At 43.4% G+C, this 13,466-nt stretch overlaps 1 protein-coding gene across 2 annotated transcripts in view; it reads left to right on the plus strand.

Annotated features, from left to right (window-relative positions):
- Positions 1-13,466, plus strand: part of LOC124798678 (flavin-containing monooxygenase FMO GS-OX5) — a 147,951-nt gene that overhangs the window by 70,151 nt on the left and 64,334 nt on the right. For both annotated transcript variants that reach the window (XM_047262179.1, XM_047262178.1), the window contains exon 2: positions 2,328-2,466. In XM_047262179.1, the coding sequence (XP_047118135.1) occupies positions 2,328-2,466 (139 nt within the window). The remainder of the gene's footprint in view (positions 1-2,327; positions 2,467-13,466) is intronic.

The raw sequence follows: 13,466 nt of genomic DNA on the forward strand, positions 1-13,466 counted from the left end.
AGAACAATGAATCCTGTCTATCGAACATTTTGCATATAGAGTACATTTGTATAGATAGGTGTGGTGTTCTGTCAAACACGTGAGGCACAACAGACACGCCTCTTGATGGAGCAGCTAGTGCAATTGTAGTGTCACAGAATAAACAGAAACAATGGGACAATAGAATAAAGAAACAATTGCACCACGAGTGTGAAATTACTAACGGTAATAATAATCATAATAATAATTGTAATAATAATAATAATAATAATTGACTGCGGATAGCAGCGCCGCATACATTATATATATTATTTTCTTTATGTTTACTACTGTTAGTTTTATTATGTGTACTATTATAATTATTATTACTATTACTATTACTTCCGCACGTATGATGCACTTGTTTCTATATTTTTCTGTACTTATTGTATATTCTGCAAAACTACAAATGTACTCTATAGATTTACTACTTTCACAGAAACAATGCGAAAGCAGACTGCCAAGAGAACATTGCTGTAAACTCCAAACAGTTGTTTTACATGCCAGGAAAATGTCCCATATAACATTTTCACACATAGTACAGTAAAAAGTTTGCCATAATTGGGATTCAAACCCCGGACCCTTTGTTCAACGAACCTGCGCGCTGTCGACGTACAACGTTTGGTCCAAATCTGAGTGTCTGACATCTGGATGTGTGGGTGTCGGTGACATTTTTATTTGTCTGGATGTGGAATAAAGAAAACACGAGCTATTGGAGTGGCACGAACCCTCGGACTTCATGATCAGTCCCACCGTAAAGAAGGTGTGACTGTTTGGTGTGCGATATCCAAAACTGACACTAATGTCCCATGGCTTTCGAAGAGAACGATTGGGCAGTTACGGTCACTTCTGACCGTTGTGCCCAGGTGAATGAAGAGTTTTTTTCCTTCGTGCATTTGAAGAAATGGATATGGGGGATGTCTGGTTCCAACAAGACGGCGTCAAAGCTCACACGGCACGAACGTCAATGACTCTTCTTGCGCGAGCACTTTCCCGACTGTCTCATCTCTTCGAGGGGCGATCTTCAGTGGCCAGCACGCTCGCCATATTTAACCTCATGCGACTTTTTCTTATGGGGCTGTTTTTAATCCGTGTGTACCAATCCTGCATGGATCCTGGGCCAGCTGCGCAACAATATTCATGCTGCTATTACCAAAACACACAGCGACATGCTGGATGAAGTGAACTGAAACTTCTGATTTCGATTCTCCAAATGGAATGAGCAGAACAGAGCCCACGTTGAAGCCATCGCCTTCAAAACTTGGTGAAATAAAACTTGAAACGAACCTTTAAATAAAGAAAAAAATTATTTCGCCGGCTCCAATATTTTTGTTCTATAATTTTTTTTAAAAAAATAAGGAAGTTCCTGCGCCACACCCTGTATCACGTGCTCATTTCTGCTCATTTCGAAATTGCATAATATGAGTCTCTGTGAAAATAAGACTAAAACTTTGTTGTGAACTAGTCGTCCAGCTGTCATCTGAGCTCTTTCTGATAAAACTGAGTTTGAGCTCTTTTTAAAGTCACTCTTAAATTGTTTGTGTAGGCTAAGAATGGAACTAGACCCAGTAATGACCCTTATGTTACAACACACCATATATCTCCCAGTTCTGACTTGGGTTGTACTTCTTAGGTGAAGTTTGCCAATGTGACTGCTACCTATCATGTAGGAAGACGCAAGTGAAATGCCATTTATGGTAAAACGTTTTAGTTAGTTAAGTACACTTTTGCAGTCCACACATTCTGTACTTTCATTATCAAATCATTTGAAACAAAAGTTTACTTAGATAATGCCTTCTTTATCCTAGTTTGAAAATATTGCTTGGTAAGCAAAAATTTGCGTATCGCTTCGTATAGAAATAACTTGCACTGTTTGTGGGAATATCAGGAAAATATTGATAGTTCACTTAGACAATTGTATAGCACTCGAAGCACACTATCATAAAAGGACTTTTAAAAAATTACTGATATTTTGCCACATTTTGCGAAATATTTTTTGTTGAACCTTGTCCTGTAAGATATCGTGGTACAGGAAACGTATTTTTTTTGTTTCACAAATATATTGAGTGAAGTGGACCTTTCGTGATGAAACGTCACAGTGTGGCTTTTGTAGTCGTTATCGTTTGATTACTATGTAGAAGAAAACTTTCTATTTTTAAAATATCATTGTAGTATACATGCACATCAGTAAGTCTATACAAAAAGAAAAGTGAGAAAAAAGAATGTATGCCAAGTTATATATCACTTGTGATTGAAATATTTTTGTTACTCTAAAATTCACTTTCAATTTCATGAGAACATTTTTTCAGGACAAATCTTCCGAAAGAGGTCATGGGATTCCCAGATTTTCCTATTCCACACAGAGAAGAATCTTACCTACCAGCAAAGGACATTCTCCAGTTCTTAAACGATTATGCTGATCATTTTGGCCTGAGGAAGCACATAAAAGTACGTATAATTTGTCACTGTTTTAGTACTGCTTACTGGAAGCAAGGACTTCTTCGTTAACTGTGGGTATTAATGGTGATGTAAAGAACCAGAATCCGGTATTCAATCGCTGTTTGAATATTTTAAAACAAAAGCTCCGCTAAATAGCTGTATAAGTTTGCACAAACTATTCGAGGGAATCGTGGGTATAGTAACATGAAAATGATGTTTCTGAATACATTTTGATGTTGCCTTCTTTTGTATGTATGATCATTCGAATCTTATCGTTAGCTGTCTACGTAAGATGGACTACTTTGTGCGTTGTGAATAGCTAAAGGAATGTTCGACTTCAACAACTGAATTACGTAGTTCATTCACCGTACTATACTTCAAATACTTCCGTCATGAAGTGTGGCAAGGGGAATATTACATAGCCAATTTTTAGAACAAGATGTGTCCTATACATGGTGATTCAACTACGTTGTTGGCTTCAAATATTTCCGTCTGGATCATATAAGACAACGGAAGTCAAGAATTCAGCCCTGGCACGAGTGCCACAGCACTCAGCCTCGCTGCACATTTGCCGCACCGCCTCGCCACGCTGTCTGAGCGCGCGGAGGGGTAAGAGGGGAAACCGCGAACGCGGCACATTTTAAACGGCAGTGCAGTCGCACTGTGTGCAACTTGGTTTTACATTTCACGTATCTGAACAACACAGATGACAAACAAAACACATTTGCAGTATTATTTCATAAATTATTAATAATTTAATAATTATTAATAATTTAATAATTATTAATTTAATAATTATTTAACAACAATGAAGACATAATTGTTATCTGGCACAAACCGTTGCCACAAGGACAACCACAGACAATTTCACAAATTTTCCCACTCGGGTTGCCGGCTGCGGTGGTCTCGCGGTTCTAGGCGCGCAGTCCGGAACCGTGCGACTGCTACGGTCGCAGGTTCGAATCCTGCCTCGGGCATGGATGTGTGTGATGTCCTTAGGTTAGTTAGGTTTAAGTAGTTCTAAGTTCTAGGGGACTGATGACCACAGCTGTTAAGTCCCATAGTGCTCAGAGCCATTTGAACCCACTCAGGTTGGCAAGCTATTGCGGCTTGTTTAATATGTAATCAAAAAGGGTCTTTGACACAAATACGTCGATCGAAAAATTGTCGCACTTTTGACACCTCATAATGGAGATATGGAAACTGTACCTAAGTAAAAGCCATGTAGACGTCCTGGACAATTTTAACGTAAGAGGATTTGTCATCAAAACGGTGATTACCCAGCATTTCGGTCTGTTACATCTGCATGCTCACAGAAGCACTTTCAACTGAAACAGACAACGCTCTCGGAAACAGCTCTAAAACAGATATAAGACAGGAAGAGTCCTCAAGACGTTTAGGAATCTATCCTTGTAATTCTTTCAAGGTCACAACCTCGCATTTTCTATGAAGACAGTGGGCTTAGGGAAATGGACTGTTTTTGTCAGAATGTGTCCCTGCTACAACGCGATTTTCTTTTTAAATGCATTCCGAATGTCGAATTGTAGGCAGTCTGCAGTGATGTCCACTTAAAATGCGAGATATGGACACAGGTATTCAAAATTTCGTTCATGCACTCCGTTTCCTTTCATAAATTAAACAACGGCGAGTCTTAAATCGAAAAATAGTTCCAGTCATACCCCTAGACAAAGCAACGTACTTTGCAGTAATCTATAAAGTCTCCATGTTCTTCGTTCAATTTCTTCGAAAACTGTTAGCAGCTGACACTGGAATAATGTGTGCGACTTCAGACATTTTGCTGTTCGTACCACCAGTTTGTTCATGTGCAGCATGGCCCCAAATTTAGCAAAAATGAACAAATTATGAATCCCGTCTGACGATCGTTGTACTGTCTTGCTCTTTCGTTGCCAACTAAATCTTTAAATTATATTTGCAAAGTTCTGTAGCACCGTTTCACAGCAAACATACAGTGCCCATCGCTTATGCGACCGTTTAATTTATGCTGAGAATTCTCATTCCTCTCTCATGTCATTCCGAAAAGCCTTTGACATTATATCGCTAGACTGCCTCTTTTTGTGTGTACAACCAACTTCCTTTACACCATGAACAAATTGTGAAGTGGAATCAGCGCTGACGCCACGACTCTGCCGAACTGAAGAGAGTTATGCCAACAGAGAAATCCACATCACAATACTACGGAAATGTCACGCTGCTCCGAGTACTTTCGGGAAGTAACGAGCAAAGCCGCGGTAGACCGAGCCTTTGCCAGCATACGGCCCGCGTGAAGTTTGGCATGCCATGACCGGCCATTGTTTAAGATATCGTAAAGGTATTTTCACCCAGATGAATAGCGAAAAAGTCCTCACTCAACGTTGTATAGATTCTTTCTGTAGTTGTGTTGATATCGGTATCAACTTTGCTTTTTCAGGTGACACTACAGTAATGGAAACGAGCGTTTGGCGTCATTGGCCGGGAGGCCCCTTGCGGGGCGGGACCGGCCACCTTGGTGCAGGTCTTATTACATTCGACGCCACACTGAACGACCTGCGCGCCGGATGGGAATGAAATGATGAAGACAGCGCAACACCCAGTCCCTGAGCGGAGAAAAACGCGACCCAGCCGGGAATCGAACCCGGGCCCGTAGGACGGCAATCAGTCACGCTGACCACTTTTTTTTTAAATAATTTGTTGAAAAAACTAAAAGTACATATATATTCACTATGCAAGAGTTCTTCAAGGTACCATTTAAACATATACAAATGACTGTTAGTTAAAAAAAAACATTAAATACAACAAAATATAACATATTCTGTCTTCTTCCTTTTTTTTTAAATTTGTTTTTTTGGTCGATGCATGTGAACGTGGATAAGGGTGTTGCATCATGTGACAGGTAGGCATGGTACACCCCAACTTTGAGGGGCGTCAAGGAAGACGCTGCGGAGATAACCGGCAGAAGTTTGTCGGTAAGATGGTTTTCGGGTGAGGGTGCTATGAGCGGTCACAACTTTGCACCAGAAGTCAAGGACTGTATGCGGACCACTCTGAAAGAGATATTCTAAAGCCTGTCCTCGAAACCAGATTAGGTTATGGTGCTTAGCAAGAGGGTAGTGAAATGTCTGGGGCAACAACAGGAAATCCGGGGTTACCGTCGTTGGCGGGGCACGGAGGTAAAAGCCCACGATTCGTTGGATGAGGAGCCATACGTTTTGTTTCAGGGGGCACGTAAGACGGTGCTCGTCGGTGTCTTCGAGCTGACAGTCAGGGCAGGGTGGGGAGGTGGCCAGTCCTATGCGATAAAGTCGACTGTTAGTCGGGAATTGTCCATAGACTAAAATATACCAGAATGCAGACACAGACGACGGTAAAAAGGGTGCATGCACACACCCCCAAACCGTTCGCCAGTTAATGTCAGGGTGCTGTAGCACCATGGGGTCGCAAGGGTTGGACAGCATAAACAAACGATAATAATCTTTTGTACGGGGAGGACGGGTGACCGGAAGATCAGCTCGAACGTAGCTGAGTTCTACGAAACAATTGGCGACGTGGTACAATAATGGAGAAATAGGTGCCACATTGAGCGGTGGATGGAGAGAAGCTGGTCGGAGGATATCTAAGAGACTGCGTGTTAAGGACGGGACCGGCCCCTGCCAGTGCCGCAACAGAGTGTGGACAAAGAGTGCAGAAGATCGTGCCCGCACGTTGACGAGTCCGAGGCCACCTTCTGCAGGAGGCAGTGTTAGAGTGTTGTAGCGGACTTTGAAAAGTGCCCCTGCTGACACGAAATATCCAAAGGCTGATTGGATGCGGCGGCCAAGGAGTAACGGCATTGGGAGGATCTGGGCGACGTGTACCAGTTTAGGGGCGACATACATGTTGACATAGGACACACGTTGGAGTTGGTTTAAGTTACGGTGCACTTGACCGCGGACATGGCGCCGAATCGACTGCAAAAGCCGCCGGTAAGCCAGGGCCACTGTGCGGTGTGTGGAGCTCGTAAATTCGATACCCAAGTAACGAAGGGTGGTACTGACTGGGAGTGGGGTCGGCATCATAGCCGGGAGGCCGCGCCAAATGTGCATCATAGTCGATTTACGGACATTGAGAATGCTACCAGAAAGACGTCCATTCTGGTGGATCCATTGGATGGCGTCATTGAGTTCCGTCGAGGAGCAGGTGAGAAAGAGGAGATCGTCCGCATAAGCCCTACAGTGAAAGGTGTAGTCACGCAAAGTGAGACCCTGCAGTCTAGAGGTAAGACCAGTGATGAGGGATGCAATGGCGTATAGTAAAGTAGACATAGGGCATCCTTGACGCACAGAGCGGCGTATAGGAATCGGTCCTACAAGCCTCCCATTGACTTGTACCATCGAGACCGCGGGAAGTAGTAACCGGCGAATGGCATCGACAAAAAGTAATTGGGACCCCATACGTGTCGCCACCATAAGGAGGAATGGGTGTCGAAAGCGATCAAAGGCACTCGTGAAATCGACGGATACCAGTGCTGCACGAAGGCGACAAACCGACGCCAGTGCTATGAGGTCACGGCATTCTCCTAGGGCTGTTTGTAAGGTGGCCCCAAGATCACGTGCAGTCTGCTCAGGTGAAAGGACCGTAGGTAAGACGGTGCGTATGCGCGCTGCTAAGAGGCGTGCATAGATTTTATAATCTGCATTCAGTAGTATAAGGAGGCGATATGCAGAGACATGAGACCCTCCCTTCGACTTAGGCACAGGTAGAAGAGTTCCAGTGACGAATTCAGGTGGAATTGGGAAGGACGGAGTAAAGAGTTCCTGAATCACTACTCAGCTATCAGGGCGGACATTACAGTAATGGCTGCTGTTAGTATCGTAAACGTAAAACAAACGAATTCAACGGCGTGTAACTCTTCATAATACGAGTCCTAGTTTCGGAGTAATTACAATATCTATAACTTATCTGTTTTGAGCATGAAACCATTTTGTTGTCTTCTGCAGAAGGTCGTGATTTCATACCCAAATAAGGAAACATATCATGTCGAGTGAGAGGGGGACAGTGTTACACCGTGTTGATGCCAGGATAAAAGGTGCACAGAAAATGTAGCTTTCATTCGGCCTGTGTCGTACACTTGAGCCAAGTACTGCTCAATTTCAAAAAAATATGAGATTTTCACAGACAAAGAGATACTACACACGCTATCCTTTATGGAGAACACAAAAAGAACGCGGAGAAAATAGCTGACTTGTGCTCACAAAGATATACTGACAGACGGTTTGCAACAAGAATAGCAATTCTATGAATTTGCAAAAAATTGTTATTGGAAGAACAGTGGAATACTACGCAGAGGGTGGGGTCTACCCTCGCAACGAGCGGAGCGAACGTAATACACTCTCCCCGCTAACCAATTATCCGAATGGGACGGGAATCCGTAGACGTGATGTGCATGTATAGCCAAACATATGATTAAAATTTCAGAAAAATTGGGTGATTCTTTCAAGAGAAAGAGCTTCACAAATTAAACAAGTCAATAACGCGTTGGCCTACCTCTGGGCCTTATGCAAGCAGTTATTCGGCTTGACATTGATTGATAGACTTGTTGAATGTCCACCTATAGTATATCGTGCCAAATTGTGTGCAATTGCAGCGTTAGATTGTCAAAATTCCGAGCTGGTTGGAGGGCCCTGCCTATAATGCACCAAACGTTTTGAATTTGGAAGATATCCAGCGACCTTGATGGCCAAGGTACTGTTTGGCAAGCACGAAAACAAGCAGTAGATACTCTCGCCGTGTGCGGTCGGACGTTATCTTGCTGAAATGTAAGCACAGGATTGCTTGCCATGAAAGGCAACAGAACGGGGCATAGAATACCGTCGACGTACCGTTGTGCTGTAAGGGTGCCGCGTGTGACAACCAAAGGGGTCCTGCTATGAAATGAAATGGTACCCTGGACCATCACTTGGGGCTGTCGGGCCATATGGCGGGCGACAGAGGGATTGCAATCCCACAACTGTCTGGGAGGTCCCTAAATACGTCTTCGCCGGTCATCGGAGCTCAGTTCGAAGTGGGATTCGTCGAAGACAATTCTGCTGCAGTCAATGAGATTCAAGGCCGAATGTGCCCGACGTCACTGCAAAGCCGTTTGTTGGTGGTGTAAAGCGGTCGATGGTAGTCGGCTTAAGGGGCGCCATGAGCTCAGCCCCCTTTCTGTGAGCCACCTATTAATGGTCCTTGTGGTAACTGAAGCACCAATTGCACATTGGATCGATGGTAAAAACGAACCCTGGACTCCGAGTGGCCCTCTGATGATTGCTTGGCCCACACATTCTGTCGTCTCTCTAGGTCGACCACTTCCTTCTTGACGCTTGATCTACATTTATATGGATACTCCGCAGATAACACTTAAGTGCCTGGCAGACGGTTCATCGACCCACCTTCACAATAATTCTCTATTATTTCAATCTCGAACAGCACGTAGAGAAAACGAACACCTGTCTCTTTCCCTGTGAGCTCTGATTTCCCTTATTTAATTATGATGATCGTTTCCCTATGTAGGTCGGCGTCAAAAAATTTTTTCGAATTCGGAAGAGAAAGTTGGTGACTGAAATTTTGTGAGAAGATTCCGCCGCAACGAAAAACGCCTTCGTTTGAATGACGTCCACCTCAAGTCCTGTATCAAGACAGTGACACTCTCTCCCCAATTTCGCGGTAATACAAAATGTGCTGCTCTTCACTGAACTTTCTCGATGTACTCCGTTAATATTGTCTGGTAAGCATCCCAGACTGCGCAGCAGTACTCCAGAAGAATACGGACAAGTGTAGTGTAGGCAGTCTGTTTGGTATATATATTTTCTACGTTTTCTGCCAATAAACCAAAATCTTTGGTTTGCCTTCCCCACAATATTTTCTATGTTGTTCATAACTGTAATTCCTAAGTATTTAGTTGAATTTGCGACCTTTAGAGTTGACTGATTTATCGCGTAATCGAAGTTGAACAGATTCTCATTAGCACTCATGTGGATTACCTCACACTTTCCATTATTTAGGATCAATTGGCAGTTTTTGCACCATACAGATATCTTTTCTAAATCGTTTGCAATTTTTCTGATCTTCTGATGACTTTACTCGACGATAAACAACAGCATCATCTACAAACAACTTAAGACGGTTGCTTAAACTGTCTCCTAAGTCGTTTATATAGATAAGAAACAGCAGAGGGCCTATAGCATTACCTTGGAGAATGCCAGATATCGCTTATGTTTTACTCAATGAATTTCTGTCAGTTGCCACAAATTGTGACCTCTCTGACAGGAAATCACGAATCCAGTCACATAATTGTGACGAAATTCCATAAGCATGCAATCTCACTACAAGCCGCTTGTGTGGTACAGTGTTAAAAGGCTTTTGGTAATCTACAAATACCGAATCTATTTGAAATCCCTTGTCAATAGTACCCGACACTTCGTGCGTGTAAAGAGCTAGTTGTGTTTCACAAGAACGATGTTTTCTAAATACGTGTTGACAGTGTGTCAATAGACCGTTCTCTTCGAGGTAATTCATAATGTTCGAACACAATATATGTTCCAAATTCCTGCTGCATATTGACGTTAATGATATGGGCAGGTAATTTGGTGGATTACTCCTGCTATCTTTATTGAATATTGATGCGACCTGTGCAACTTTCCAGTCTTTGGGTACGCATCTTTCGTCGAGCGAGCGGTTGTGAAGTGTGCAGGTATTGCATCAGCATACTCGGAAAATAATCTAATTGTTACACAGTCTGGACCAGAAGACTTGCTTTCATTAAGTGATTTTAGTTGCTTCACTACTCCGAGGATCTCTATTTCTAAGTTACTCATGTTGGTCCCTGTTCTTGATTGGAATTCTGAAAGATTTACATCGTCTTCTTTGTTGAAGGAACTTCAACTGATTTGGCAGCACTGTCGTCGATAGTATTTCCATTGCTATCGTGCAGAGAAGGCATTGATTGTGTCTTGCCGCTAGTATATTTTACATACGGCCAGCATCTGTTTGAATTTTCTGCCAGACAAAGTTTCATTGTGAAAACTGTTATAAGCATCTCGCATTGAAGTCCGAGGTAAGTTTCGAGACCGTCAGTCTTGAAAATTTGGCGTTCGTCAAAATTTGGCATACATTTTCGTTGTTCCTGCAACAGTGTTTGACCAGTTTTGCGTACCAAGGGGGATCACCTCCGTCGTTTCTTCATTTATTTGGTATAAAGCTCTCAATTGCTGTCGACACTATGTCTTTAAATTCAGGCCACATCTGGTCTACACTTACATTGTTAATTTGGAAGGAGTTGAGATTGTCTCTCAGGAAGGCGTCGAAGTGAATTTTTATCTAATTTTCTGAATAAGTATATTTTTCGTTTATATTTGGAGGATTTGGAGGTTACGAAATTCAGTCTCGCTACGTCCGCCCTGCGTTTACTAATCCCTGTATCCGTTTTGATGCTCGTTATTAGCTCAGGATTATTTGTTGCTAAGAGGTCAAATGTGTTTTCACAGCCTATTAGTATTCGAGTGGGCTCATAAACTAACTGCTCGAAATAATTTTCAGAGAATGCGTTTAGCACAAGTTTTATGCGTATCTTGGGATTTAAACATTTATTTTCGCCAACATATCGAGGGTTAATTAAAGTCACCACCATCTATAATTGTATGAATCGGGTACGTGTTGAAATTAAATTCAACTTTTCTTGGGATATCGGTAATAGGATTGAATTATTATTTTATTCCAGTTGCCAAGAATGACCTCTACCCATCCTACTAATCACAGGAACTATCTACTTCAATTTCTCTATAAGATAAAGTACTTCTAACAGCAACAAACAAACTACCGCAAACTGTGTTTAACCTATCATTTCGGAACACCGGTAGGCCCTTCGCAAAAATTTCGGCTGAACTTATCTCCACCTTTAGCCAGATTCCAGTGCCTATAACGATTTGAGTACCAGTGCTTTCTATTAACGCTTAGAGCTCTCGTACTTTCCCAACACAGCTACGACAATTTACTATTGTTATATCGATGCTTCCTGTATCTACGTTCTTCCTGAGTTTGATTTGCACTCTTTGAGACTGAAGTCCTTTTTGTTTCCCCTGAGACCCTCTAACCTAAAAAGCCGCCCAGTCCCGGCCACGCAGCTCCTGCTACCCTTGTAGCCACCTCCTGCGTGTAGTGGACTCCTGACCTATTTAGCAGAACCGGAAACCCAACCACCCTATGGCACAAGTCGAGGAATCTGCAGCCTAGACGGTCGCAAAACCGTCTGATTCAGACAGTCCACTCTGCTCTGCACCAGAGGTCTGTAATCCATCCTGTCGACTATGCTGCAAATGGCGAGCTCTGCTGTCATCTCGCAAGCAAGACTGGCAGCCTTTACCACTTTCGTTAGCTGCTTGAAACCAGATAGAATCTCTTCCGATCGAAAGCAACAAACACCATTAGTACCGACGTGAGCCACCACCTGCAGTTGCCTGCACCCTGTTATCTTCACATCATCTTAAAGGAAATGTTCCAGATCTGAAATGACTCCACCCAGGATGCACACGGAGTGCACATGGCTTTCTTCTCCTCCTTGGCAGCCATGTCCCTAAGGGACTGCTTAACGTGCCTAACATTGACACTCCCAAATACCAGTAATCCACCCTCTGTGACTGCCCGGATCTTGCAGGCTGAGAGGTTTGCTCTGAAACAGGACAAGCAATTGCGTCTGGCTGAGGGACAGTGTCAGCCACAGACAGCATCTGGAATCTGTTTATCAGACTAACTGGGCAGGCCTTACATGCGGCCCGCTGGACCTTGAGGCGACCTCCCACCAGTGCAGATCGATTGGTAGACTCAGACGTGCTGAACGTCCATTGGATCTGCACGGCCGGCCCACTGCAGTTAAGCCATGCACTGCAGCTTCAAGCAAAGTAACAAAAGCCATCACAGCCTGGAGCTGAGAGCAAAGCGTCAGCAATTCGGCTCGCATCCGCACACAGCAGTCACAATCCCTATCCGAATTAAACACCATGGAAAACTACACTACACAGACGAACAGGACAATCGGCTCGCACTACAGAACTCTACTGTAGATACGGAGGAAAACGCAAGGACTGTGTCTAATAAATTAGATTACTATGCAGAAATTCAAAAAGTGAGGTACCAAAACACTCAGGTGAGACTAAATAATTCGCTCCTGATTAGGAACTTGTAATATGTCAAAAAATCGATTCCAATTCCGACACAAACGAAAACACGAGAATGGTGTCTATTAAATATTAAATTAACATGCAGAAACTCAATAAACTAAACTACCAAAGGCACACATATGAAACTATAAATTCGCTCCTGGTTAGGAACTCGTGAAATGTCATAAAATCGGTTACTTCCCTGTTGCTGTTAGTGTCTTGGCTGGCTGCTGTTGCCTGACTAGCTGCCTAATGCCAACAAGCGTTCGGTCATGGTTCACCCATTCCTGCCAACATCGTCGAACTAGCGATTCGCTGATTACTCCAACCGGCTTCTTTGGGCACAACACTAGGCCATCTCTCAGATGCTGACACCTGCATATGTTGTTCACGCGCATGTCTACGAGGAATAGTTACTGTCCAACTGAGTACACGGACTGGAATTCCCAGAGACTTCATGTCCTGGTATCGACATGTCCTCTTGTCACTACCCTTGCCAGTTGCGCAGTGAAACTGCGCTGCAGCGTCACACATTCATCCATTGGCTGCCAAAGTTTATAATTTTGCATTTTCCGTCGATACGTGTACGAATATCAGTTTGTGACCAATCTGCATTATTCGTTCGTGGTGCGTCGTCTTTTTCTTTTTCTCTTAGACTGCACATGTTCTGGCAACTGTTGCCCATAATACACCTGTTACTCCACAGAAACTGTGAGTACCTCTGGTGTAATTCAGATCAGCGTTGTTCACATTTTCCGCGCAAACAGCTTCCGTCCGTATCCTATGTCACTTCGCCAGCAGATTGACCAGCCAGATTACGCAAGTCGAATAGAATCCTGT

Source organism: Schistocerca piceifrons, chromosome 5 (genome assembly GCF_021461385.2).
Source record: "Schistocerca piceifrons isolate TAMUIC-IGC-003096 chromosome 5, iqSchPice1.1, whole genome shotgun sequence".
Taxonomy (NCBI): domain Eukaryota; kingdom Metazoa; phylum Arthropoda; class Insecta; order Orthoptera; family Acrididae; genus Schistocerca; species Schistocerca piceifrons.